Below are 27,248 nucleotides of genomic sequence, written 5' to 3' on the forward strand. Positions count from 1 at the left end.
AGCGGCTTCAAAAGCATAGTTTTTAAACCAGGTTTGTGAAATGTGAACAAGAGCCGTAATATCATTTATGGTACCAAAGAAGTGTGCGAGACTGCAGCTTTTGATTCAGTTCTTGATACGAGAAACGTGTTTTCATATCTCAAAAATATGGTGTGATTGACAAAAACTAACACCAGATTTGGATTCAGAGCCCCCAAATTACACAAAATCCATTGAAAGACTCCATGCAAGAAAAATTGTGTTGACCAGTGTATTATTCAACATCCAATGAAAAATTTGACCTCGTGGCACAGTTGAAGAAGTACAAAAAGAAGGTTCAGCAAGATAATTTATCTTATGTAATTAAAAAAAAATCTACATCTGTAGATTTAAATTTAGTGCATCATTTAGTGCAGCTGTTTGTTGTTTGCAAACAGACATTGTGTCTGATCTTTGACCGTATATTCCTTTCGGATCTCTCATGCACAGCTTCTTCTGGCTTTAGTTTACAGACAGTGACAACCTGCTGACCAACCCCCATGTGCTGGACTTGTTAATGGCTGAGAACCTGACCCTGGTGGCTCCCATGTTGGAGTCTCGCTCTCTCTACTCTAATTTCTGGTGCGGCATCACACCACAGGTATGGTTTAGAGTTCAGTCACTCATTTAACCCACCCACCCATGCACCCAGTTAGCTTCTGGTCGCCTCAGCCTGATGTTCTCTGTCTCTCCCTCAGGGTTACTATAAAAGAACTCCAGACTACCAACCAATCAGAGAGTGGAAGCGGCTGGGCTGTTTTCCTGTTCCCATGGTGCACAGCACATTCCTATTGGACCTGCGTCGTGAAGGCAGCAGACACTTGGCCTTCCACCCCCCTCACCCGGATTACAGCTGGGCATTTGATGACATCATGGTGTTTGGCTTTTCAGCACGTCAAGCAGGTGATGATCAGACAGCTGTAGATTTTTTTAATGTTGTATTTTTTTTTGTTTGTTTGGTTTTTTTGCAAAAGCACAAACACCTCGTAACGGCTTTATTTTGTAAAAATAAGAAAAATAACTGGTATCATTCAATTGTGCATGTTTTTGTCCTCGCTCGACATAATTTGTATGGCTGCTGCTGCATAAGCCGGAGGTCTTTTCATTAGCTTAATGCGCATACTGCGGCTGCAGCAGATGAACGAGAAGATGAATAACTGGACCCATGTGTGAGTCCTGATTGTCCATGTTGGAATGTTTAAGTGTACAACACTGAGTGGCAGTACATTTGTTTTTGTTTTATTCCAGCAATCATCCAAAGGGAACGAACAAAAACACCAAACATTCAATAGTTTGTGTTATACACCCACCAACAAAGTAAAATGCAGTTTCAATCACCCATTTGCACAAATATGCAATAAACAAACCCAATATGCTCTTCCTCACAAATTAATTTCAATTTGAGTAGAAAGAAAGAAGAAGTAAGTCTTGTATAGGTCCTGAGGGTCACAGGTGTTTGTGCCTATACCTGGATTCCACAAAGTGAAGCAGCTGAGACTCAATGATTCTCCCTGGATAGAATGCCAGTTTGAGGTGGATTATTTTTCCAGCCAAGGGTGGTGTCACCGACTGAACGGTTCCCCCTAAAAATCGGTTCACCCTGCCTTCACTGCACATGCATCATTTCTGAGCATCAGCAGCGATTCACCGATTTATCACCTCGTTTCTGCTTCAAACTGCAGTCCGGTCATCATCTATCTCAGCGACAGATATCTGAAGCTTTTGTAGTTTTTATTCCTAGTTCCTCCAGCACAAAAAAGTATTCCATGTCGGAGGACGCTTACATGCACTTAACTCAGTTTTTGACAAATGCTAGATAGTAGCCTCTGGTTCTCACCCATTCAGATGTTGCACTTCGGCCCAAAAACAGGCAGCAGCACTGAGTTACAACAACAAAATGTTTGCCACTGCGTTTTCTCTGGAATGATGTGACGTAAATACTGAGTGTAAAGATTCAAAAAGGTCCTTTTCTGATGGATCAGCATCAAGCTGCAAGATCCCTTTTTCAAGAATATTGGGGGGGGGGGGAATATCAAATGAGAAACAGGTCTGTAGATGATCAGCAACCCTGGATCCAAAGCAGGTTTCTTGAAGAGAGGTTTACTGCAGCAGTTTTACAGCTCGGAGGAAAAATTCCAGTGGTGAGTGATAAATTAACAGTATTCATCACAGAAGTCCTTAGTAGTGGCTACAAAGCCTAGTTCACAATTTAAAAGTTAGTCATAAACTGTTAATCTCCCTCAAATACCAATTAGATCCACGCCTTGAAATGAGTGAAGTTGAAAAATATGGAAGAAGCTGCATAAGTGAAAACTAAAATGCTTTGAAAAATTAATAGATTTAATGAGCAATCAGTTATAGCACATCCCTGTGTATCTGTGTGTATATCAGGTGTGCAGATGTATGTGTGTAACAGAGAACACTACGGCTTCCTCCCCGTCCCTCTGAAGGCGCAGCAAAACCTCGAAGAAGAAAGTGAGAGTTTCATACACACCATCACAGAGGCCTTGAGTGAGTACAGGTGTAACCCAAGTCCCATGTAGCTATAGTTATCTAAGGTGGGTTGTACAATGGGGATGTTTTATGTTTTATTACCCTTTAATTGATCTCTCTTGAATTTTACCAGATCTTGATTTCTGAGCTTCCCCAGTAAAATGAATAAGGACACCACACAACTGTACTTTAAATGCAATAATCCATTAACAGGTATTATTTACAAAATTGAAAAAAATAACATTTAATACCTGTATTTTAGTAAAATAAAAAATATAAGCAATACTTAAAACGTTAAAAAAATGTACAAAATTAAATGAGGTTTCTGCAGTTTTCAAGCTTTTTCCTTTAAGTAAGCAAAAAATCTCTTACACTTTTATATTAAATAAAAAAATACCTTCTTTCTGCTTTTAAGTTACACCAAAATAACCAGTTTTAGTATCATGAACCTTTGGTGTGTCCTACAACTATTTACATGCTGTGTGACTGATTTTATGCACTGTAAACTGAATGATTTCAGACAGAGCTACACCAGCACACACGTCTTCCCTTTAGCTGACTTTCCCATCTCCCGCCTTTGTTTCGTCTACTACTTGACCTTATTGACCTTCTGTGATGGCATCGTGTGAACCCCCTCCTCCTCTGTTTGCTCTCTCCCCAAATCCCTCTCTCTTGCGCGTCTCTCCGCTCTGATTTTTTTTAAATAAACTGTTACATTCCAGAAGAAACTGTATTTTCTACTCCTTTTCTTTAAACTTTTTTTTTTGTCTCCTCACCTTATCAACAGTTGACCACGACATTGAGCCCTCTCAGTACCTGCCTACGTCACCATCACCGCAGAGCACGATGGGCTTTGATGAAGTGAGTTATGCGTGTCTGTATATTTTCACATTTTTTTTCTTCAGTTCCTCAAATTATATTGTTGCTTCCTTTGGCCTCATCTGAAACTCTACTGGTGGTTGGCTCTCACTGCGGTATTGTATCACTTCCTGTTCCGGAGCACAGCGGTGTTTTTCTGTATCTGTTAGCTGTTTAATCTGCGCAGTTAGATTGATCTAGTTATCTAGATTACGATTTGTTTCCCAGTGTAATCTTTACGTGCCTTAACTAAAGCACTCCTTCTGCTGAATCACCTCTAAATTATTTACACATTATTCACTTTGCGTGTTTTTAGGAATCCGCTAGCTTAGCGTAGCTACTAGCTCTTAGCCGATTTAGCATGGCGGCTTCTCCTGTCTCTCCCGCACTTTTCTGCTCTGGGTGTGAAATGTTTAGTTATTCCTCGGCCTCCTTTAGCAGTAACGGTACTTGTAATAAGTGTAGCTTATTCGTAGCTTTGGAGGCCAGGCTGGGCGAATTGGAGACTCGGCTCCGCACCGTGGAAAATTCTACAGTTAGCCAGGCCCCTGTAGTTGGTGCGGACCAAGGTAGCTTAGCCGCCGTTAGTTCCCCCCTGGCAGATCCCGAGCAGCCGGGAAAGCAGGCTGACTGGGTGACTGTGAGGAGGAAGCGTAGCCCTAAACAGAAGCCCCGTGTACACCGCCAACCCGTTCACATCTCTAACCGTTTTTCCCCACTCGACGACACACCCGCCGAGGATCAAACTCTGGTTATTGGCGACTCTGTTTTGAGAAATGTGAAGTTAGCGACACCAGCAACCATAGTCAATTGTCTTCCGGGGGCCAGAGCAGGCGACATTGAAGGAAATTTGAAACTGCTGGCTAAGGCTAAGCGTAAATTTGGTAAGGTTGTAATTCACGTCGGCAGTAATGACACCCGGTTACGCCAATCGGAGGTCACTAAAATTAACATTAAATCGGTGTGTAACTTTGCAAAAACAATGTCGGACTCTGTAGTTTTCTCTGGGCCCCTCCCCAATCGGACCGGGAGTGACATGTTTAGCCGCATGTTCTCCTTGAATTGCTGGCTGTCTGAGTGGTGTCCAAAAAATGAGGTGGGCTTCATAGATAATTGGCAAAGCTTCTGGGGAAAACCTGGTCTTGTTAGGAGAGACGGCATCCATCCCACTTTGGATGGAGCGGCTCTCATTTCTAGAAATCTGGCCAATTTTCTTAAATCCTCCAAACCGTGACTATCCAGGGTTGGGACCAGGAAGCAGAGTTGTAGTCTTACACACCTCTCTGCAGCTTCTCTCCCCCTGCCATCCCCTCATTACCCCATCCCCGTAGAGACGGTGCCTGCTCCCAGACTATCAATAACCAGCAAAAATCTATTTAAGCATAAAAATTCAAAAAGAAAAAATAATATAGCACCTTCAACTGCACCACAGACTAAAACAGTTAAATGTGGTCTATTAAACATTAGGTCTCTCTCTTCTAAGTCCCTGTTGGTAAATGATATAATAATTGATCAACATATTGATTTATTCTGCCTAACAGAAACCTGGTTACAGCAGGATGAATTTGTTAGTTTAAATGAGTCAACACCCCCGAGTCACACTAACTGTCAGAATGCTCGTAGCACGGGCCGGGGCGGAGGATTAGCAGCAATCTTCCATTCCAGCTTATTAATTAATCAAAAACCCAGACAGAGCTTTAATTCATTTGAAAGCTTGTCTCTTAGTCTTGTCCATCCAAATTGGAAGTCCCAAAAAACAGTTTTATTTGTTATTATCTATCGTCCACCTGGTCGTTACTGTGAGTTTCTCTGTGAATTTTCAGACCTTTTGTCTGACTTAGTGCTTAGCTCAGATAAGATAATTATAGTGGGCGATTTTAACATCCACACAGATGCTGAGAATGACAGCCTCAACACTGCATTTAATCTATTATTAGACTCTATTGGCTTTGCTCAAAAAGTAAATGAGTCCACCCACCACTTTAATCATATCTTAGATCTTGTTCTGACTTATGGTATGGAAATAGAAGACTTAACAGTATTCCCTGAAAACTCCCTTCTGTCTGATCATTTCTTAATAACATTTACATTTACTCTGATGGACTACCCAGCAGTAGGGAATAAGTTTCATTACACTAGAAGTCTTTCAGAAAGCGCTGTAACTAGGTTTAAGGATATGATTCCTTCTTTATGTTCTCTAATGCCATATAACAACACAGTGCAGAGTAGCTACCTAAACTCTGTAAGGGAGATAGAGTATCTCGTCAATAGTTTTACATCCTCATTGAAGACAACTTTGGATGCTGTAGCTCCTCTGAAAAAGAGAGCTTTAAATCAGAAGTGTCTGACTCCGTGGTATAACTCACAAACTCGTAGCTTAAAGCAGATAACCCGTAAGTTGGAGAGGAAATGGCGTCTCACTAATTTAGAAGATCTTCACTTAGCCTGGAAAAAGAGTCTGTTGCTCTATAAAAAAGCCCTCCGTAAAGCTAGGACATCTTTCTACTCATCACTAATTGAAGAAAATAAGAACAACCCCAGGTTTCTTTTCAGCACTGTAGCCAGGCTGACAAAGAGTCAGAGCTCTATTGAGCTGAGTATTCCATTAACTTTAACTAGTAATGACTTCATGACTTTCTTTGCTAACAAAATTTTAACTATTAGAGAAAAAATTACTCATAACCATCCCAAAGACGTATCGTTATCTTTGGCTGCTTTCAGTGATGCCGGTATTTGGTTAGACTCTTTCTCTCCGATTGTTCTGTCTGAGTTATTTTCATTAGTTACTTCATCCAAACCATCAACATGTTTATTAGACCCCATTCCTACCAGGCTGCTCAAGGAAGCCCTACCATTATTTAATGCTTCGATCTTAAATATGATCAATCTATCTTTGTTAGTTGGCTATGTACCACAGGCTTTTAAGGTGGCAGTAATTAAACCATTACTTAAAAAGCCATCACTTGACCCAGCTATCTTAGCTAATTATAGGCCAATCTCCAACCTTCCTTTTCTCTCAAAAATTCTTGAAAGGGTAGTTGTAAAACAGCTAACTGATCATCTGCAGAGGAATGGTCTATTTGAAGAGTTTCAGTCAGGTTTTAGAATTCATCATAGTACAGAAACAGCATTAGTGAAGGTTACAAATGATCTTCTTATGGCCTTGGACAGTGGACTCATCTCTGTGCTTGTTCTGTTAGACCTCAGTGCTGCTTTTGATACTGTTGACCATAAAATTTTATTACAGAGATTAGAGCATGCCATAGGTATTAAAGGCACTGAGCTGCGGTGGTTTGAATCATATTTGTCTAATAGATTACAATTTGTTCATGTAAATGGGGAATCTTCTTCACAGACTAAAGTTAATTATGGAGTTCCACAAGGTTCTGTGCTAGGACCAATTTTATTCACTTTATATATGCTTCCCTTAGGCAGTATTATTAGACGGTATTGCTTAAATTTTCATTGTTACGCAGATGATACCCAGCTTTATCTATCCATGAAGCCAGAGGACACACACCAATTAGCTAAACTGCAGGATTGTCTTACAGACATAAAGACATGGATGACCTCTAATTTCCTGCTTTTAAACTCAGATAAAACTGAAGTTATTGTACTTGGCCCCACAAATCTTAGAAACATGGTGTCTAACCAGATCCTTACTCTGGATGGCATTTCCCTGACCTCTAGTAATACTGTGAGAAATCTTGGAGTCATTTTTGATCAGGATATGTCATTCAAAGCGCATATTAAACAAATATGTAGGACTGCTTTTTTGCATTTACGCAATATCTCTAAAATTAGAAAGGTCTTGTCTCAGAGTGATGCTGAAAAACTAATTTATGCATTTATTTCCTCTAGGCTGGACTATTGTAATTCATTATTATCAGGTTGTCCTAAAAGTTCCCTAAAAAGCCTTCAGTTAATTCAAAATGCTGCAGCTAGAGTACTGACGGGGACTGGAAGGAGAGAGCATATCTCACCCATATTGGCCTCTCTTCATTGGCTTCCTGTTAATTCTAGAATAGAATTTAAAATTCTTCTTCTTACTTATAAGGTTTTGAATAATCAGGTCCCATCTTATCTTAGGGACCTCGTAGTACCATATCACCCCAATAGAGCGCTTCGCTCTCAGACTGCAGGCTTACTTGTAGTTCCTAGGGTTTGTAAGAGTAGAATGGGAGGCAGAGCCTTCAGCTTTCAGGCTCCTCTCCTGTGGAACCAGCTCCCAATTCAGATCAGGGAGACAGACACCCTCTCTACTTTTAAGATTAGGCTTAAAACTTTCCTTTTTGCTAAAGCTTATAGTTAGGGCTGGATCAGGTGACCCTGAACCATCCCTTAGTTATGCTGCTATAGACGTAGACTGCTGGGGGGTTCCCATGATGCACTGTTTCTTTCTCTTTTTGCTCTGTATGCACCACTCTGCATTTAATCATTAGTGATCGATCTCTGCTCCCCTCCACAGCATGTCTTTTTCCTGGTTCTCTCCCTCAGCCCCAACCAGTCCCAGCAGAAGACTGCCCCTCCCTGAGCCTGGTTCTGCTGGAGGTTTCTTCCTGTTAAAAGGGAGTTTTTCCTTCCCACTGTAGCCAAGTGCTTGCTCACAGGGGGTCGTTTTGACCGTTGGGGTTTTACATAATTATTGTATGGCCTTGCCTTACAATATAAAGCGCCTTGGGGCAACTGTTTGTTGTGATTTGGCGCTATATAAAAAAAATTGATTGATTGATTGATTGATAATCACTCACCTGACACTGGAAACAGGTCATGACTTTATCACTTGAAGATGTGTGTAGAAACCATTTGCCTTAAACCAGTGAATCTCAGTGAACATAACTAAGATTCATTCATCATTAAAAAAAAAAATTAAATATAACTTGATTGGTTTGTGATACATGTATTCATATGAGCAGGGGTGCATATAACTGGTACTCATGGTGCTCGTGTGTGCGAAACATCATTGATGCACAGCAGAGGGAAACACTTTTCCTACAATCAGCCATTGCTTTCCTCTTATGAAGTGCTTCCCTTGTGTTTTCTGGTGTGCATCATTTATTATTAGCATGCACAAGCACCATGAGTACCAGTTATGTGCATGCCTGCATATGAGCCTATAATGTTGTTAATAATATAGATGTAAATATTTTTAATTCATTCACAAAATAGCGTATTTTCCTGACTAGAAAGTCACTTTTTCCTTGTCTTATTTAATTTTATTTATTACCTCCACCAACAAAGTTGGAGGAGGTTATGTTTTCATCCTTGCTTGGAGCCCACAGTATATATGTCATTATGATTTTTTTTTTTTTTTTTTTTTTTACAGAGGACTCATATCCTGATAGGCAAGAACTGATTCAGTTTTCAAGGCCATAGGTCAGGAAGAATCTTGAACACTGGAAAAATCCCTATCCTTTAAAATTGAATGAATTTTCAAAAATTCTATAACTCTGTCAAAAAAGATCAAATTCCTTTCATATTAATTTCCTTTCATAGTAGGATGGTATCCTTTATCACCTGACAAAGTTTGATCTGGATATGATCCAGATTAAAGATTTCATGGCCATTTAAATTTAACACTGAAAACCTCATTTAATGTATATTTTACATTATATCTTAATCAAACGTGCCCCTATCACTCCCATATTTGAAAGTGAGGTGCAGACTGGTACACACCATCACCTGACAAAGTTTGATGCGGATCTGATCTGGACTGTGGATTTTGTGGCCATTTGAATTTAATATTGAAAAACCGATTTGGCGAACATTTTGCATTATATCGCTATCAAAAGTGCCTCAGTCACTCTCATTTTTCTGTTATGGATTTACCTAAATTGGATGGAAGTTCCAATTTTCTGCCTGTTTGTTGATCTTCCAGTTAACAGTCGGAAACCAAGTGGCAAAAACAATGACAAATTAACCAATGATCTGTGAAAATTATGAAAAACAAACTGAAAAGGTTGGGGAAAAACCCTGACGACACCACAAAAAAAATATATCACATTTAATCACATCAAATCAAATCAGTTTTATTTATATAGCGCCAAATCACAACAAACAGTTGCCCCAAGGCGCTTTATATTGTAAGGCAAAAGCCATACAATAATTACAGAAAACCCCCAACGGTCAAAACGACCCCCTGTGAGCAAGCACTTGGCAACAGTGGGAAGGAAAAACTCCCTTTTAACAGGAAGAAACCTCCAGCAGAACCAGGCTCGGGGAGGGGCAGTCTTCTGCTGGGACTGGTTGGGGCTGAGGGGAGAGAATCAGGAAAAAGACATGCTGTGGAAGACAGCAGAGATCAATCACTAATGATTAAAAGCAGAGTGGTGCATACAGAGCAAAAAGAGGTGAATAAAAAGAAACACTGGGTGCATCATGGGAACCCCCCAGCAGTCTAAGTCTATAGCAGCATAACTAAGGGATGGTTCAGGGTCACCTGATCCAGCCCTAACTATAAGCTTTAGCAAAAAGGAAAGTTTTAAGCTTAATCTTAAAAGTAGAGAGGGTGTCTGTCTGCCTGATCTGAATTGGGAGCTGGTTCCACAGGAGAGGAGCCTGAAAGCTGAAGGCTCTGCCTCCCATTCTACTCTTACAAACCCTAGGAACTACAAGTAAGCATGCAGTCTGAGAGCGAAGCGCTCTATTGGGGTGATATGGTACTATGAGGTCCCTAATATAAGATGGGACCTGATTATTCAAAACCTTATAAGTAAGAAGAAGAATTTTAAATTCTATTCTGGAATTAACAGGAAGCCAATGAAGAGAGGCCAATATGGGTGAAATATGCTCTCTCCTTCTAGTTCCTGTCAGTACTCTAGCTGCAGCATTTTGAATTAACTGAAGGCTTTTCAGGGAACTTTTAGGACATCCTGATAATAATGAATTACAATAGTCCAGCCTAGAGGAAATAAATGCATGAATTAGTTTTTCAGCATCACTCTGAGACAAGACCTTTCTAATTTTAGAGATATTGCGCAAATGCAAAAAAGCAGTCTTACATATTTGCTTAATATGTGCATTGAAGGACATATCCTGATCAAAAATGACTCCAAGATTTCTCACAGTATTACTAGAGGTCAGGGTAATGCCATCCAGACTAAGGATCTGGTTAGACACCATGTTTATAAGATTTGTGGGGCCAAGTACAATAACTTCAGTTTTATCTGAATTTAAAAGTAGGAAATTAGAGGTCATCCATGTCTTTGTCTGTAAGACAGTCCTGCAGTTTAACTAATTGGTGTGTGTCCTCTGGCTTCATGGATAGATAAAGCTGGGTATCATCTGCGTAACAATGAAAATTTAAGCAATGTTTTCTAATAATACTGCCTAAGGGAAGCATGTACTGTATAAAGTGAATAAAATTGGTCCTAGCACAGAACCTTGTGGAACTCCATAATTAACCTTAGTCTGTGAAGAAGACTCCCCATTTACATGAACAAATTGTAATCTATTAGATAAATATGATTCAAACCACCGCAGCGCAGTGCCTTTAATACCTATGGCATGCTCTAATCTCTGTAATAAAATTTTATGGTCAACAGTATCAAAAGCAGCACTGAGGTCTAACAGGACAAGCACAGAGATGAGTCCACTGTCTGAGGCCATAAGAAGATCATTTGTAACCTTCACTAATGCTGTTTCTGTACTATGATGAATTCTAAAACCTGACTGAAACTCTTCAAATAGACCATTCCTCTGCAGATGATCAGTTAGCTGTTTTACAACTACCCTTTCAAGAATTTTTGAGAGAAAAGGAAGGTTGGAGATTGGCCTATAATTAGCTAAGATAGCTGGGTCAAGTGACGGCTTTTTAAGTAATGGTTTAATTACTGGCACCTTAAAAGCCTGTGGTACATAGCCAACTAATAAAGATAGATTGATCATATTTAAGATCGAAGCATTAATTAATGGTAGGGCGTCCTTGAGCAGGCTGGTAGGAATGGGGTCTAATAAACATGTTGATGGTTTGGATGAAGTAACTAATGAAAATAACTCAGACAGAACAATCGGAGAGAAAGAGTCTAACCAAATACCAGCATTACTGATAGCAGCCAAAAATAACAGTATGTCTTTGGGATGGTTATGAGTAATTTTTTCTCTAATAGTTAAAATTTTAACTTATGGGTTATCTGCTTTAAGCTGCGAGTTTGTGAGTTATACCACGGAGTCAGGCACTTCTGATTTAAGGCTCTCTTTCTCAGAGGAGCTACAGCATCCAAAGTTGTGCTCAATGAGGATGTAAAACTATTGACGAGATAAGCTATGTCACTCACAGAGTTTAGGTAGCTACTCTGCACTGTGTTGGTATATGGTATTGGAGAACATAACAAAGAAGGAATCATGTCCTTAAACCTAGTTACAGTGCTTTCCGAAAGACTTCTACTATAATGAAACTTATTCCCCACTGCTGGGTAGTCCATTAAAGTAAAGGTAAATGTTATTAAATAATGGTCAGACAGAAGGGGGTTTTCAGGGAATACTGTTAAGTCTTCAGTTTCCATACCATAAGTCAGAACAAGATCTAAACTATGGTTAAAGTGGTGGGTGGACTCATTTACATTTTGAGCAAAGCCATTTGAGTCTAATGATAGATTAAATGCAGTGTTGAGGCTGTCATTCTCGGCATCTATGTGGATGTTAAAATCGCCCACTATAATTATCTTATCTGAGCTAAGCACTAAGTCAGACAAAAGGTCTGAAAATTCACAGAGAAACTCACAGTAACGACCAGGTGGACGATAGATAACAACAAATAAAACTGTTTTTTGGGACTTCCAATTTGGATGGACAAGACTGTTCTGTCAGGGTTTTTGATTAATTAATAAGCTGGAGTGGAAGATTGCTGCTAATCCTCCCCCTCGGCCCGTGCTACGAGCATTCTGATAGTTAGTGTGACTCGGGGGTGTTGACTCATTTAAACTAACATATTCATCCTGCTGTAACCAGGTTTCTGTAAGGCAGAATAAATCAATATGTTGATTAATTATTATATCATTTACTAACAGGGACTTAGAAGAGAGAGACCTCATGTTTAATAAACCACATTTAACTGTTTTAGTCTGTGGTGCAGTTGAAGGTGCTATATTATTTTTTCTTTTTGAATTTTTATGCTTAAATAGATTTTTACTGGTTGTTGGTAGTCTGGGAGCAGGCACCGTCTCTATGGAGATGGGGTATTGGGTGGATGGCAGGGGGAGAGAAGCTGCAGAGAGGTGTGTAAGACTACAACTCTGCTTCCTGGTCCCAACCCTGGATAGTCACGGTTTGGAGGGTTTAATAAAATTGGCCAGATTTCTAGAGATGAGAGCTGCTCCATCCAAAGTGGGATGGATGCCGTCTGTCCTAACAAGACCAGGTTTTCCCCAGAAGCTTTGCCAATTATCTATGAAGCCCACCTCATTTTTTTGACACCACTCACACAGCCAGCAATTCAAGGAGAACATGCGGCTAAACCTGTCACTCCCGGGCCGATTGGGGAGGGGCCCAGAGAAAAGTACAGAGTCCGACATTGTTTTTGCAAAGTTACACACTGATTCAATGTTAATTTTAGTGACCTCCGACTGGCGTAACCGGGTGTCATTACTGCTGACGTGAATTACAATCTTACCAAATATATACGCTTAGCCTTAGCCAGCAGTTTCAAATTTCCTTCAATGTCGCCTGCTCTGGCCCCCGGAAGACAATTGACTATGGTTGCTGGTGTCGCTACCTTCACATTTCTCAAAACAGAGTCGCCAATAACCAAAGTTTGATCCTCGGCAGGTGTGTCGCCGAGTGGGGAAAAACGGTTAGAGATGTGAATGGGTTGGTGGTGTACAGGGGGCTTCTGTTTAGGACTACGCTTCCTTCTCACAGTCACCCAGCCGGCCTGCTTTCATAGCTGCTCGGGATCTGCTGGGGGACAGCTAACGGCGGCTAAGCTACCTTGGTCCGCACCAACTACAGGGGCCTGGCTAGCTGTAGGATTTTCCAAGGTGCGGAGCTGAATCTCCAATTCACCCAGCCTGGCCTCCAAAGCTACGAATAAGCTACACCTATTACAAGTACCGTTACTGCTAAAGGAGGCCGAGGAAAAACTGAACATTTCACACCCAGAGCAGAAAAGTGCGGGAGAGACAGGAGAAGCCACCATGCTAAACCGGCTAAGAGCTAGTAGCTGCGCTAAGCTAGCGGATTCCTAAAAACACACAAAGTGAATAATGTGTAAATAATTTAGAGGTGATTCAGCAGAGTGAGTGCTTTAGTTAAGTCACGTGAAGATTACACGGTGAAACATCGTTATCTAGTTAACTAGATCAATCTAACTACGCAGATTAAACAGCTAACAGATACAGTAAAACACCGCTGTGCTCCAGAACAGGAAGTGATACAATACCACAGTGAGAGCCAACCACCAGTAGAGGCAAGCAAGAGTCAAGTAATTAGGAGTCCAGGAGTCCACATCTAATTTTACTTGTGAAAAGCCCCTTCTAATAGGACTTTGACCTTGTTTTTTTTTTTTTTTTTTTCCCAAGTTAAAATACACAATTGGAATATAGTCTTTGTGGAGGTTTGAGCTCTACAAGCACGGTGCTCTAGTTTATTATTAGTTTGGAAGGAACATGCAAACTTCCCACAGAATAGAATTGGGAATGGGAGGAATTGAACCCCAGACCTTGTTGCTGTGAGGCAAGGATGCTAACCACTGAGCCACCATGTGGCCTGTTCGGGATCACCACAAGTGATCATCCCTCTCCATCTCACCTTGTCCTCTCCATAGTCCTCTGTGACCAAATCCTCTATGGCCTTTTCCTCTTCAGCTTTAACCGGTCGACTCAACTTTTCTCACAGCAACCATGACCACCTGCCACTGCTGTTGAGGGGGCAGACAAAGCGCTGTATTGTAGTGGCAGCATTCTATGCAAACCTGCAAGTGGCCAGATCTCGGTGGGTGTGTGTATCTACGTTTTGGTCTGGTCACTCCGGTGACTAGCATGTTGATTGATGGGCAGTTGCTGTGGGTGACTGGCTTCTTGTGATGGTGTGAGATATCACCCCTGTCAATGAGCATACTATGAGGCTCACACCAAGGCATTTTTCAATGTCCTGTCTGTTGTCTCTGTCTTGAGTAAATGGTAATATCTTAGTGAGGGAGACTTTTGACTCCCTACTTCCTGAAGATATCATCACCAGGTGCCTACAAATATCTATTGGTCGGTCTTTCTCTTGCTCTGTCTCATACGCATGCACAAATGTACTGGTTCACATAAAGGATATAATAGGTAATACAAGACTGCAACGACGTATGTAGCCAAGTTGAAAACTTTTGCACTTCACTGATATGTACAGTAGTGTTCAGAATAATAGTAGTGCTATGTGACTAAAAAGATTAATCCAGGTTTTGAGTATATTTCTTATTGTTACATGGGAAACAAGGTACCAGTAGATTCAGTAGATTCTCACAAATCCAACAAGACCAAGCATTCATGATATGCACATATGCATCATATGAAATTGGGCTATTAGTAAAAAAAAAAAAGTAGAAAAGGGGGTGTTCACAATAATAGTAGTGTGGCATTCAGTCAGTGAGTTCGTCAATTTTGTGGACCAAACAGGTGTGAATCAGGCGTCCCCTATTTAAGGATGACGCCAGCACCTGTTGAACATGTTTTTCTCTTTGAAAGCCTGAGGAAAATGGGACGTTCAAGACATTGTTCAGAAGAACAGCGTAGTTTGATTAAAAAGTTGATTGGAGAGGGGAAAACTTATACGCAGGTGCAAAAAATTATAGGCTGTTCATCTACAATGCTTTAAAATGGACAAAAAAACAGAGATGCATGGAAGAAAATGGAAAACAACCATCAAAATAGATAGAAGAATAACCAGAATGGCAAAGGCTCACCCATTGATCAGCTCCAGGATGATCACAGACAGTCTGGAGTTACCTGTAAGTGCTGTGACAGTTAGAAGACACCTGTGTGAAGCTAATTTATTTACAAGAATCCCCCGCAAAGTCCCTCTGTTAAATAAGACGTGCAGAAGAGGTTACAATTTGCCAAAGAACACATCAACTGGCCTAAAGAGAAATGGAGGAATATTTTGTGGACTGATGAGAGTAAAATTGTTCTTTTTGGGTCCAAGGGCCGCAGACAGTTTGTGAGACGACCCCCAAACTCTGAATTCAAGCCACAGTTCACAGTGAAGACAGTGAAGCATGGTGGTGCAAGCATCATGATATGGGCATGTTTCTCCTACTATGGTGTTGGGCCTATATATCATGGTATCATGGGTATCATATCCAGGTATCATGGATCAGTTTGGATATGTCAAAATACTTGAAGAGGTCATGTTGCCTTATACTGAAGAGGACAAGCCCTTGAAATGGGTGTTTCAACAAGATAATGACCCCAAGCACACTAGTAAAAGAGCAAAATCTTGGTTCCAAACCAACAAAATTAATGCCTCGCAGACGTGAAGAAATCATGACAAACTGTGGTTATACAACTAAATACTAGTTTAGTGATTCACAGGATTGCTAAAAAAGCAGTTTGAACATAATAGTTTTGAGTTTGTAGTGTCAACAGCAGATGCTACTATTATTGTGAACACCCCCTTTTCTACTTTTTTTTACTAATAGCCCAATTTCATAGCCTTAAGAGTGTGCATATCATGAATGCTTGGTCTTGTTGGATTTGTGAGAATCTACTGAATCTACTGGTACCTTGTTTCCCATGTTTTCCATAAGAAATATACTCAAAACCTGGATTAATCTTTTTAGTCACATAGCACTACTATTATTCTGAACACTACTGTACATTTAGAATATAACACCTATTGCATTTTTGTGCATTTTTGCAAAGTGAAAGCCAAAGAACAACAGAAATAACAAAATGGATGAATATAAAATGTTTTGTGTTGTATGGACCTTTTTATTATTTTTGTGTTTCAATGATCAGATCTTCCTCATCAATCTGAAGCGGCGCCTGGACAGGAGAACCAGGATGATGAAAACTTTTTCCTCATTGGGTCTACAGGTCACACTGGCAGACGCAGTGGATGGAAAGTAGGTCACAAATTGACTTCACTCCATAAATGATATTTTATCCTGCAAAATTTCCTCTCACGCAGTAATCAAGTTGACTGACGATGAGTTCATTCTGCACCAGATTGTTTGGTACAAAACAGTTGCTGCGATCGAGTCTCTGAATGTTTCCTTGGATGATGTTCAGCCTTCTGTCTATAGCAGCGTTTTTCTGACGCTATGTCTCAACAGCGAGTATTTGTGTCAGTATGCTACGCTTACTTCCCCTGCTTTTATTTCACTTTAATTTTATGTAATTAATTGCAGCCCAGCCGTCCTCATTGACAAGTAACTGGATAATAAGTGTGAGTCCATAAAATCACCTCCTCTCCTCACAGATGTTTTCTTATGTCACAGGGCTCTGAACAAGTCACAGTTGCAGGCACTGGGAATAGAGATGATGCCGGGCTATAAAGACCCTTATTCTGGTCGAATCCTGACCAGGGGAGAGATCGGTTGCTTCCTTAGCCATCACTCCATATGGACACAGGTAGACCAAAGACACCTCACACATAGTACAGGTCTCGAGATTTGTGTTTGAAAAACATAATAAATTTGTTTCGGTCAGGCATACAAGACTAGCCATGTCATAATATCTATTGTGACTTAACTTGTGTGGGCAAACTTACATTTGATCAGATTTTGAGCTCATGTAAATGATGCATTCAGTTTGTCCTGAATCATGAGGAAACTTCAAAGTTCCTCGACTCAGGTATCAGAAATATATCTGTATGCGAAGAAAGTGAAAACCTCTCAGCAATGACATCCATATCTGTGAGTCTTTGGCTTCTGAGATCTAATGATGACTGGGAAGACCTTCTGGAGTCATAAGGGTGCTAGAGAGGTGTTTGGTGATGCCAATACCTTTGCAGGAGAATGGAGGTCTAAGTCTTTTGCATCCCGATGCTTCCTGTCATCCTGTATGGTTGTGAGGCTTTGATGACGAGATGTCTTTGGTACTAGCTCTCTTTGGAGGATCCTTGGATACTGCTGGAATGACTTTGTGTCAAACGTGAGGGAATTGTGAGGGAATGTCACCTATAACATTTTGGCCATGTAGCCCATTTCTCTGGGCTTGATCCAGAATACAGGGGTCTCAGCGTTAAAGACTGAGCAGCTGGAGAAGGCCAAGTTGATGCCCATGTTTCACCTGGCTGTGGTCGATAGATGGCTTCTTTTGAAATGTGGAGAAGGACCGATTGTCTGCCAAGGTAGCTGCCAACTATGACTCAATGAAGCTCTGTGGTGTGGTGGATGCAGCACTATGCAGCATGAGACCTGACCTGAATTACAATGATCACACTGACTTTGTTCTGTAGGCATGCGATGGAAATGGGCTCTCTGGATCCATCCATCTGTCCGTCCATGTGTGCCTGTGACAGTCTGTCCGTTTGTGCGTGTTCCCGAACTTTGACGTGCAATAACTTGACACTAAATTGTCACATATCCCAGATGTTTTGGATATAGTCAACTCACAACCCTCTAGTGTGAGGTCAGAGGGTGGCAACCTTGTCCTTTTTTTCTCTGGGTCAAATCGGGGAACATTCCAATATTGATGAGGGCCAGAACACCTGCCTGTCTTCATGAGATTCAGCAGGAGCTACTAGTCCGTCAGGACAGATCTTGATATTTTCAAGAATATTAATGAGCATTATTACAAACAAGGAAAAACAGCCCTATGAATAACATGGATTTGATTTGATTCAATTTAGTTTATTTTAAACATTTAAAAATAAAATATATGTAGGAAAGGTCAGGTTAGACCTTACTCATGTGAAGAGCCTTGAGGCAGCGCTGCTGTGATTTGCCACTAACAAATAAAATAAGTTGAACTGAACTGAAACTGGGTTTGCAATAAATTTTGACTGTCATGTTCTCGGACATTATGTGAAGAGCAAGCAAATCTAAAAATTGTGAAAGCCTTTGTCTGTTTTAAATGTTAAGGTGGGTGATTTGTGCTTCTCAGGTGATGGAGCATGGCCTCCAGAAGGTTCTCGTTTTAGAGGATGACGTGAGGTTTGAACCCAGGTTTAAACGACGGCTTCAGACCATAATGGATGACATCGACAAAGCCCAGCTGGACTGGGACCTCATGTAAGAACAAACGCTACTGCACACATGTTAACTGTTAAACAAGGCTATCCCTCATCATGAAAGTTGTTTTTGTCAGTTATTTTCTAAAGGAAGAATTGCTTCACACTGTCTTTGCTGCAGCTATGTCGGGCGTAAGCGTATGCAGGTTCAGCAGCCGGAGCAGTCGGTGGATGGTGTGAACAACCTGGTGGTGGCCGACTACTCGTACTGGACACTCGGCTATGCGCTGTCGCAGCAAGGAGCCAGGAAATTACTGGATGCCCAGCCCTTCTCAAAGATGCTGCCAGTGGATGAGTTCCTGCCTGTCATGTTCAACAAACACCCCAAGTTAGTTTTTCCTTGCTGCACTTATGGATGTACTGTAGTTTGAGGGACACATGACAATGCAGACATTTGTGTATTTGTGTGTACATGGACATGTGTGTGTTCTTGTAAGCATGACAACTCAACATTAATGCATGTTAGACACCTGGTACGGGTAAGCTGCGTTAACTCACATTTGCGTAAGTCGCATTTCGGCTTTACTTGTGGTCAGTTTGTGGACCCCAAAAATTTAGACTGCTGTATAATAATCAATTTTGATTTGACCATTTTTGGGAGGGATCGTCAGTGTGGACGATTCTGGACGATGATTTCTTAATATGGAGTGGGATCGAAATCTTTTCTTCCTCCTCCTGCTGCTGCACATCAGTGATGAGGACAGATGATCCTGTGCAGACGATTCTGGATGATTCAAAGTTTTTGGATGTGACCTTTCTCTTTAGATCCTTCCTGCCAGTTCAGATTGGGCCAGAATTTATACACGCGTCTGCGTTGCAAGTGAAAATGTGATTTCATCTGTCCATCAGAGCCCCATATCCATGGGAAACTGACAGTTTATGCAATTTTCTGTCTGAACAGGACTATGAAGAAGCCATGCACTTATCCACTGCTACCCTTATCCTACACTAAATCATCAATGATGAACTGTTAATTGATCATTAAAGCTAGAATACCGGCAATCTTCAATAGATAAAATATAGTCTGAAGTTTAATATATATAAACTACATCATATTTAGAACCCATTAAAATTTTTTGGGAATTTTTTAATTCGTAGGAACATACATAATTTGAGGGAAATCCATAGCGTATTTCGCCCCAGCGAATGTCAAACCCTGCAGACAAATTCAAGCCGGAAGTGGGTCTGCACAGACGCACTTAATAATTCAGATAATAAGATAATAACAGACTCAGATAATAACCATAACTGTACACTGTCAGACACCAGTCACCAGCCAACTCATCTGTCTGAAAGCAGTGCTGCAAAATCCTTGTGAGTTTGATCGCCATTCTTCTGTCGCAGTTGCTCCCAACGATCTCTCACCGTCATTGATCTTCTCTTTTTCTCTCGCTCCAAATGACGTCTTTCTTCACACTTTCTGTGTATATCCCTGGTCTTCGTCGCTTTCTTCCACTTCTACTCTCTCTCCTCCATCTTGCCTTCTTCATGGATCACAGCTAGCGGTGAAACCCCCCACGTGACCTGTGACGTCACCCCGTTGGCGTCCTGGCTTTCAAATTTTTGGCACGTGCCAATAATTCTGACTTTGCTTCAGTACGGACGCATTTTAATCATGTTCAGATTAATATTTTGGGAATCTCACACTAACGAACAAAATTACTTTGGTCCCCATCAGAATTCTAACAGTCGTCTCAATTTCAATATGCTTCCTGGCACTCCAGATTTAATGATCATAACCTCTGTTAAGGAGGTTATGTTTTTACCCTTGTGTTTTGGTTGTTTAGTTAGTTCGTTAACAGCGTTACTCAAAGTCCTGTGGAACAATTTTCATGAAAGTTGGTGGAAGGGTTTGCCATGGACCAAGACAAAAACATTATTATTGGGTGTGGATCTAAGCAGATCTCTTCCAAATGTTTTCACTTTCATCAGCACTGTGAAACAGAGCACTTATACCAATACCTCGTGCACATGTATACAATTGTGATATTACACACACACACACACACACTGGACTATGGGTTGCACTTAAAATGGTTGAGGCGAAGGATGCATTTCTGCAGTAAAATGCGTATTAACCCTTTAACCTTCAGCTCAACCATGTGGTACAGCATGTTGACATCGACTACATTCTACTGAAAAATGTGAGAACGTTAAAGTGTTAAATTCCTCTCTAGTGTAAACTTACAGCAAGATTTAGATCTAGATATAGTGGTGAGATTGCAGATTGCATTATGCTATCGCCAGTCACGATTTTGTTTCCCTTCACGGTTTTGCTTCTTTGGCGACTGGGATTCACGCTCCCCTGTGACAAGCAATATGTATGATCCTAAATTTCACAAAAATGAGGGTTCTCAAACTTGTTAATCTGCACGAGCAACCAACAGACAACCACTGATTACTTGTTTCTTCAGTCTTCCAGCTGCGATACTAAAAGGCACAGTAAGCATGTCCCTTCTGGGCTACCGTATCAACATGGTGGTGCAACATGGCAGCCTCCATGAGGGGGCGCACTGCCACTGATTTGTTGTTGCAGGTAAAAGAATGCATATATTTCTGCAACCTCCCCTGAATCCAGCACAGGGGAGCATTAAGTGATGTTTTGAGAGAAACCATGCAGCTGTTCTCACCACACTGTGAGACTAGCATCAGTCTGTTTCAGACAGTCTGGTGCAGGAACAGACAGGCAATTATTACTTAAGAAGACAAACGGGGAGCAGCAAGTGCACGGCACTGTTACATCAGCAAATCCTCAGTCAGAGCTGTGGAGGTTTTACACCGAAAATTTCCACACACACAAACACAGATTTTTACACTAAAGTGTACTGATGCAGAAAAACTAATTATTTAAGCACAGACACAAGCACATCATGTCCTGTTTGTGTCTATTTTTTGACTGTGGACAGTGTCTCCCTTGTGTTCTGGCAGCAGACCACAACCTAAAACCTGTTTGCTTCCTATTTGTCTTTCCTATGCATAGTGCACGGTGGAAGACCCTCCTTCCTTCTTTTGCTCCCTCTGTGAGTGCCTTTCTTGCTCTCCTCCATATCCCCCCTTCCGTCTTCTGTACTTTCCCACACAGGGCAGGGATTGTTCTCGTGGTTCAGTGGGTACAGTACCTCACGTTGGACACATAATACCTGCTTTTCTCTTTCTTTCCTCCTTTGACATTTCTGCACACCCCACCTCCCCCAACACCACTCCTTTCCAGGTGTCCACTTTGCCTCCTTCTGCCCTGCCCTCCGCCTTTCTGTGCAGTCCATTATTCCCTCGTGCACACAGCGCTTTTTCACTCTTTTCATGTTGTCCCTTCCATCACTCCTCTCAACAGACCTTTACTTTCACGCACCCACTCCTCTCGGTGTCACCCATGTCTCCACCCCCTTCCTCCTCTCCCTCTCTCTTTGAGGAATGTGGGCCAGCATGGCTCTTCCTGCTGGTCAGAGACGGGGACAGGATTCCCATTGATAGAGTCCGAGCACGGGGGGGCAGGGCCGAGATGGGTGCTGCAATGTGTGAGATGTGTGTTGACGGTGCAGCGTATCAGTGCTTTACCCCGAGAGTGCGTTCAAAAAAGCATGTTCCCAGCAGGAATGTGGTTGGAGATGGAGAAACGTGTGTGTGCTGCTTTTAAGTGCTTCAGGTTATGTCAGAAAAGTTGTGTTACAACTGCGTCCTCAAAAAGGTAAGCTGAAAACTGTTATTAAACAGCCAATGGGTCACCAGGGAGTTGACCTCCACAGTGACCTCTGTCCTCACTGACATGGCAGACCCACACGGACACTCATTCCCGCCCCGTGGCTCTGCGTCCCGCTGATGACACCTCACAGTGTTGTGCTTTTACACAGTATGACATTAGCTTTCATGACGACATGAAGATGTGGTTTTGAGCTGTTCGCATGTAGTGCAGTGGGTCCCAAAATGTCAGCCACTGCCCCCTGGTGGGGTTAAAGGTACTGCATGTGGGCCAGGAGAGGTCATTAAAAAGTTTCTATTCCAAGTTATGCCTACTTTTTCATATGTGTTACAATATAAAGAGTTTAACAGTGTTAACTTTCTTTTACTACACACAGAACTTTAACACTGTTTGAATTATTTGGACATTGTGGAACACCACCGACTAAGTCCTCCGGTTGGGTTTGAACATATGACCTTGTGGTTATGAGCCATTAGCGCCCTCATTCTACCAGTATTTAGCATATGTCAGAAGAATTCCTTTTCTCAATAATCAATGAACACCTGGGCAGTGTTAAATTTACACCTTAAAAGAGATCAATTACATTACAAACGGTAAAAAATCTGAAAAAAGAAAAAACACTCTATGACTTGAATATCAACTATGAAATTACTGACTCTGATTTTGACACTCCAAATTTTGCTGTAATATCACATCACATGGACACCAGCGTGCTTCCCAGCATGCACCACTGCTCCTCACTGAGCCCTGAGCTGGAGCTCGCAGTTTAATGAGGCCAGACTATCAGGACCCAGAAAAGCCAAATAAACAATAAGCGTCAGAAATAGATTAAAGGGCCAGTCTCAAATGGAGCATGAATAAAAAGTTTAAAGTAGAGTGCATGTGAGCTACACAAGCATGGACCAGTTCAGGCGCTCTCTGAGAATGAGTGTTTCAAAGAAAAATAACACAACAGAACTTATATAAGGCATTTTGAGAATATACTTTTAATAAACAACGTTAGAGTCAACTATCAAATTTTAAGTAAAAGAAGAAGATATGCTGCCCTGAGCGCCCCCTGTTGGTAATGGTGTGTTCCAGCTGTACTCTGAAGGCAGAATTTCCCAGTCATGCTTGAGCAATGCCTTCTGAAGTCGGAATTCCAACTGGTCACGTCATTCAAAGCCACCAAACCCCGAGTTCACAATCCAAGATGGCTGCTCCCATCATCCACAGCAGTGAAAGCTGTAGTTTTTACTGGGATTTTTTATTTATTTATTTCTGTCATTTTCCTGTGCAACCACTCACTCCACCAGATGATTTTACTGATTAACTGATTCCATCTGTTCAAAGTAATGTTAATTAGTAAAATCACCTGGTGGAGTGGATGGTTCCACAGGAAACCTGCACCCTCTTGCCCCTTTCTGGAATCAGTTTGAGAATTCTGGAGTAGTGTGTTCCAAGCAAATGACACCAATTTTATAGCAAAATCATCCAAATACTGACACAAGCACCAAATCTGCCATGATAATTCCCAAGATGGTACGTACGTACCAAATATGGCTGAATGGCCACTTGACCATTTGAGATGGTGGCCATTTTTCAAGATGGCCACCAGAATGACCTTCCGAATAAATAACTTTTTGTATTGAAATGCTGATCTGTTTTACTGTATGAGTGGAATACAAGATGGCACCTAATTGGTGCCACCAAATTGACCCTAAAATATATATATTTTTTCCCCACAAAATGTCATTACTTATTTGATTTGTGCAATCTTGGTGTCAAAGTGTAGGTTTTCAGGGATGCTGGATTTAATTTATCATGTTCCAACAACAATATGACACTCTTAGTGGCATAAATTACCATTTGTCAGTGTTGACTGCAGGTATTAAAAATCCAACACAATATATTCAACACTTAAAACTTTTTAGTACTCTTACATGCAGGAGTGTAGAGAGATGAACATTTTAAGACATGTGCCTGGTAGAAACCATTAATAACATAAGATCATCCAAAAAACAAAACTATTTGGCACATAAGAAAAATAAAACATAATACCATAAATAGCAAATAAAATTGAGCTAGATGGAAGTTGGCATCAGTATCATTTTAACTGTCAAACAGGAACATTTCTATACCAAAAAAAGGAAGATTTTTTGATAGGCCATTTTGGTGGCCATTGTGGACACTGGCCACGATCTTTAATTTTAAAGTGGCCAATCGACCAGATATGCTAAGTATCATGAAAATCATAATGTCAAATTTGGTGCTCGTACCACTAAATGCATGATTTTTCCATTATCTGCTCCACTATAACCTGCGAGATGTTGCTTACAGCGACTGACTACACTGCACGACAAACCAAGCAGTAAATGAAAACACTTCTTCTGCACTATGAGGTCTCTTTGGTGCATTACGTATTTTGGTAGCAAGCTGTACTCCAAAGTCTTGGAGGCATCCTGCTTATTTTCTGACTTGCGGTGTTGTGTGGAAACCGGAATGCACTTAGAATGTGACCCTATTCCCAGGTGTGATTTACGACTTCAGCGGTAATACTTGTACGATGGCAGTCAGTTGGCTTTGTGTTGCTGTCTTGATCACTTTGGTCAATAAATTAGGAGATATTCACTGAAGTGTGTCTTTTGTGTTCTGATGCTGTATTTATCCATAAAAACAACCAGCTGTGCTGTTGACCAAACAACACGGCAACCCTGGGGTTAGTTAGTGCACTCTGTCTTATATCTTTTGCATTTTCTTTGGTTTAATGTATTTATACATTTGGGATTGTTTTGGTTATAACTGCACACTACTGACATCACAGTGTGAGATGCTAATATTTGTAGGACCTGCAAGAAAATGAATTTGGATCCATGTGTTTCCTTCTGATAGATGAGGATTCCGTTGCCCTTCGTAATTTTCCACACTGTAGACACAGATTCTCATCCATCTTTTTTTTTTTTCCTCTCCCCATCATCCCCTCTGCAGTGTTGACTACATGTCTCACTTTGACCTCCGGGACTTGAAGGCTTTCTCGGTGGAGCCGCTGCTCATCTATCCCACCCACTACACCGGCGAGCCGGGCTACATCAGTGACACAGAAACCTCCACCATCTGGGACGACGACACCGTGGCCACAGACTGGGACCGGCAGCACGCACGCAAGACTGCGCAGCAAGGGAGCATCCGCCCCGTGGCGCAGAACAGCGTCACTGGAGAGTCGCCGCCGCCAGCCGCTCGAGCCTTGAGAGATGAACTCTGATAGACTGAAAGAGAGAGAGATCCAAGAAAGTCGTGTGTACACAAACTTTATTAAAAATATGAACACTTGAAAAACAGACCAAGGTCCAGTGCATGTACTCTCACGTGCACGTGGCTACTCTAAACCCTGGCTTGCCGGCCTGGATTACAGTTGGAGCAGAATGCGAGGGACACCGCGAGGAAGTGGACAATCCCAGAGGACAGCCAGCAGGCCTTTGACCAGCCCTTTATTTATGTGTTCTGCAGATGCAGACACACACACACACACACACACACACACACACACACACACACACACACACACACGGAGACGCTGACAGCCTGAGAAAAATGCCTACTGTATCATTAACGCAGGGAAAGGAAACATTCTCACAAATCAATTTTCTTGTTACTTAAACAGAATAATTACATTATTTAAAACGCACAGATGTGGGTTTTTTGTTCTGGCAAGAATCCGACAGTTGTAGTTGTATGTGAAAACAGCTCTTCGGTGTGCATGTGAGGTGGTGTGCGTGCAAGTTGAGTGTAGATGAAGGAGGCGGATGTCTTGTGTCACCCTGAAGCAGGTAGTAGATGTTCCTCAGCACAGACGTGCTGTCACTCTCACAGCAGGCTGGACCTGCTGGTTGGTGCTTCAGCGTGTGGCCTGGCCATGTATGATGTGCAGTTTCCACCATTTCAGAGCTGACATGTGCAATGCATTGTGGGATAACTGGTTTATTTCTTCACTGATGTCTCAGAGTAGCCAGGGCTGACTTTTATCTTGCAGTTGTGATGTTGGACTGAATTATTAAAATAGCTTCTATACTTCTGTGAGTTCTGTTCTGTTTATCTTTTGATTCTTGGATGTGGTCCGTGACCGGTATTTCCTGAGGAGGGTCATCGACATGCATTAATGGTAAAAATACTTAGGTTTTTGTGCATTTTTTTTTTTTTTTTTTTTTTTGCTCAAGGAAGGAGGGCGGTTCGGCTCACAATTTTCCTCTCGTTCTGTTCATCATTAAATGCAATACAACATTTATTCCCAAAGAGTGGGCTGTGGCCTCCCGGTGGTCCATGAAAGTACAACAAGTGGACCCCAGGTAGACTATGAAGGTACTGCAGGTGTGCAATGAGAAGTCAATAAAAACTGATTTTAAAAACTGTTTGGTTTTGAATTTTTGCAATAAAGCTTTACAGTTGTAATAATAAAACAAAGTCCAGAGATTTCGTGTTACTATTACTATATATATACACACACACAGTGATTCACTTTATCCACATTTTATTTTACAGCCTAAGATGGATGAAATTATTTAATATATGTAAATTCAATTACATTGTCTTACATGGATGTGTTTTGAGTTGGAGCTACATATATTTATTAGATGGAAATCCTGCACATAACTGAATTGAGTTCATCCAGAGACATTTTTTGAGTAGATTTTTACCATCTGGTAGATGATACAGAGTCCCCAAGTGCAAATTGAACAGATACAAGAACTCTTTTGTTCCCACTTCAATTAGACTCCTGAATGCTGCAGGGCTTGTCCGGGAGACGCACACACACGTGTTTATGTGTGTGTGTGTGTGTGTGTGTGTGTGTACAGGTCTGCCTGTGTGTATGCGCATATGTACAAGTAAGGTGTGTATTTTAACTTATCTGTTTTAATCTGTTTTTTATCTATTTTATTATGCTGTTTATGCTATTTTATTTATGCTATTTTATTATGCTGTTTTAATGATATATTCTATTATAGGTAACATACAATATGCTGATGAATTTTCCATAGGCATGCAAGCAGTG

General features: G+C 41.3%; 1 protein-coding gene across 1 annotated transcript in view; it reads left to right on the plus strand.

The window, feature by feature from the left end:
* Positions 1-26,266, plus strand: part of colgalt2 (collagen beta(1-O)galactosyltransferase 2) — an 85,269-nt gene extending 59,003 nt beyond the window's left edge. Inside the window, exons 4-12 of the mRNA XM_034179604.1 lie at positions 485-619; positions 717-921; positions 2,410-2,529; positions 3,299-3,372; positions 16,308-16,414; positions 16,790-16,922; positions 18,399-18,526; positions 18,647-18,853; positions 25,190-26,266. Of these exons, the coding sequence (XP_034035495.1) occupies positions 485-619; positions 717-921; positions 2,410-2,529; positions 3,299-3,372; positions 16,308-16,414; positions 16,790-16,922; positions 18,399-18,526; positions 18,647-18,853; positions 25,190-25,463 (1,383 nt within the window). The 3' untranslated portion in view covers positions 25,464-26,266. The remainder of the gene's footprint in view (positions 1-484; positions 620-716; positions 922-2,409; positions 2,530-3,298; positions 3,373-16,307; positions 16,415-16,789; positions 16,923-18,398; positions 18,527-18,646; positions 18,854-25,189) is intronic.
* Positions 26,267-27,248: the final 982 nt, after the last annotated feature.

This window comes from Thalassophryne amazonica, chromosome 10, assembly GCF_902500255.1.
Source record: "Thalassophryne amazonica chromosome 10, fThaAma1.1, whole genome shotgun sequence".
In the NCBI taxonomy this organism is placed as follows: domain Eukaryota; kingdom Metazoa; phylum Chordata; class Actinopteri; order Batrachoidiformes; family Batrachoididae; genus Thalassophryne; species Thalassophryne amazonica.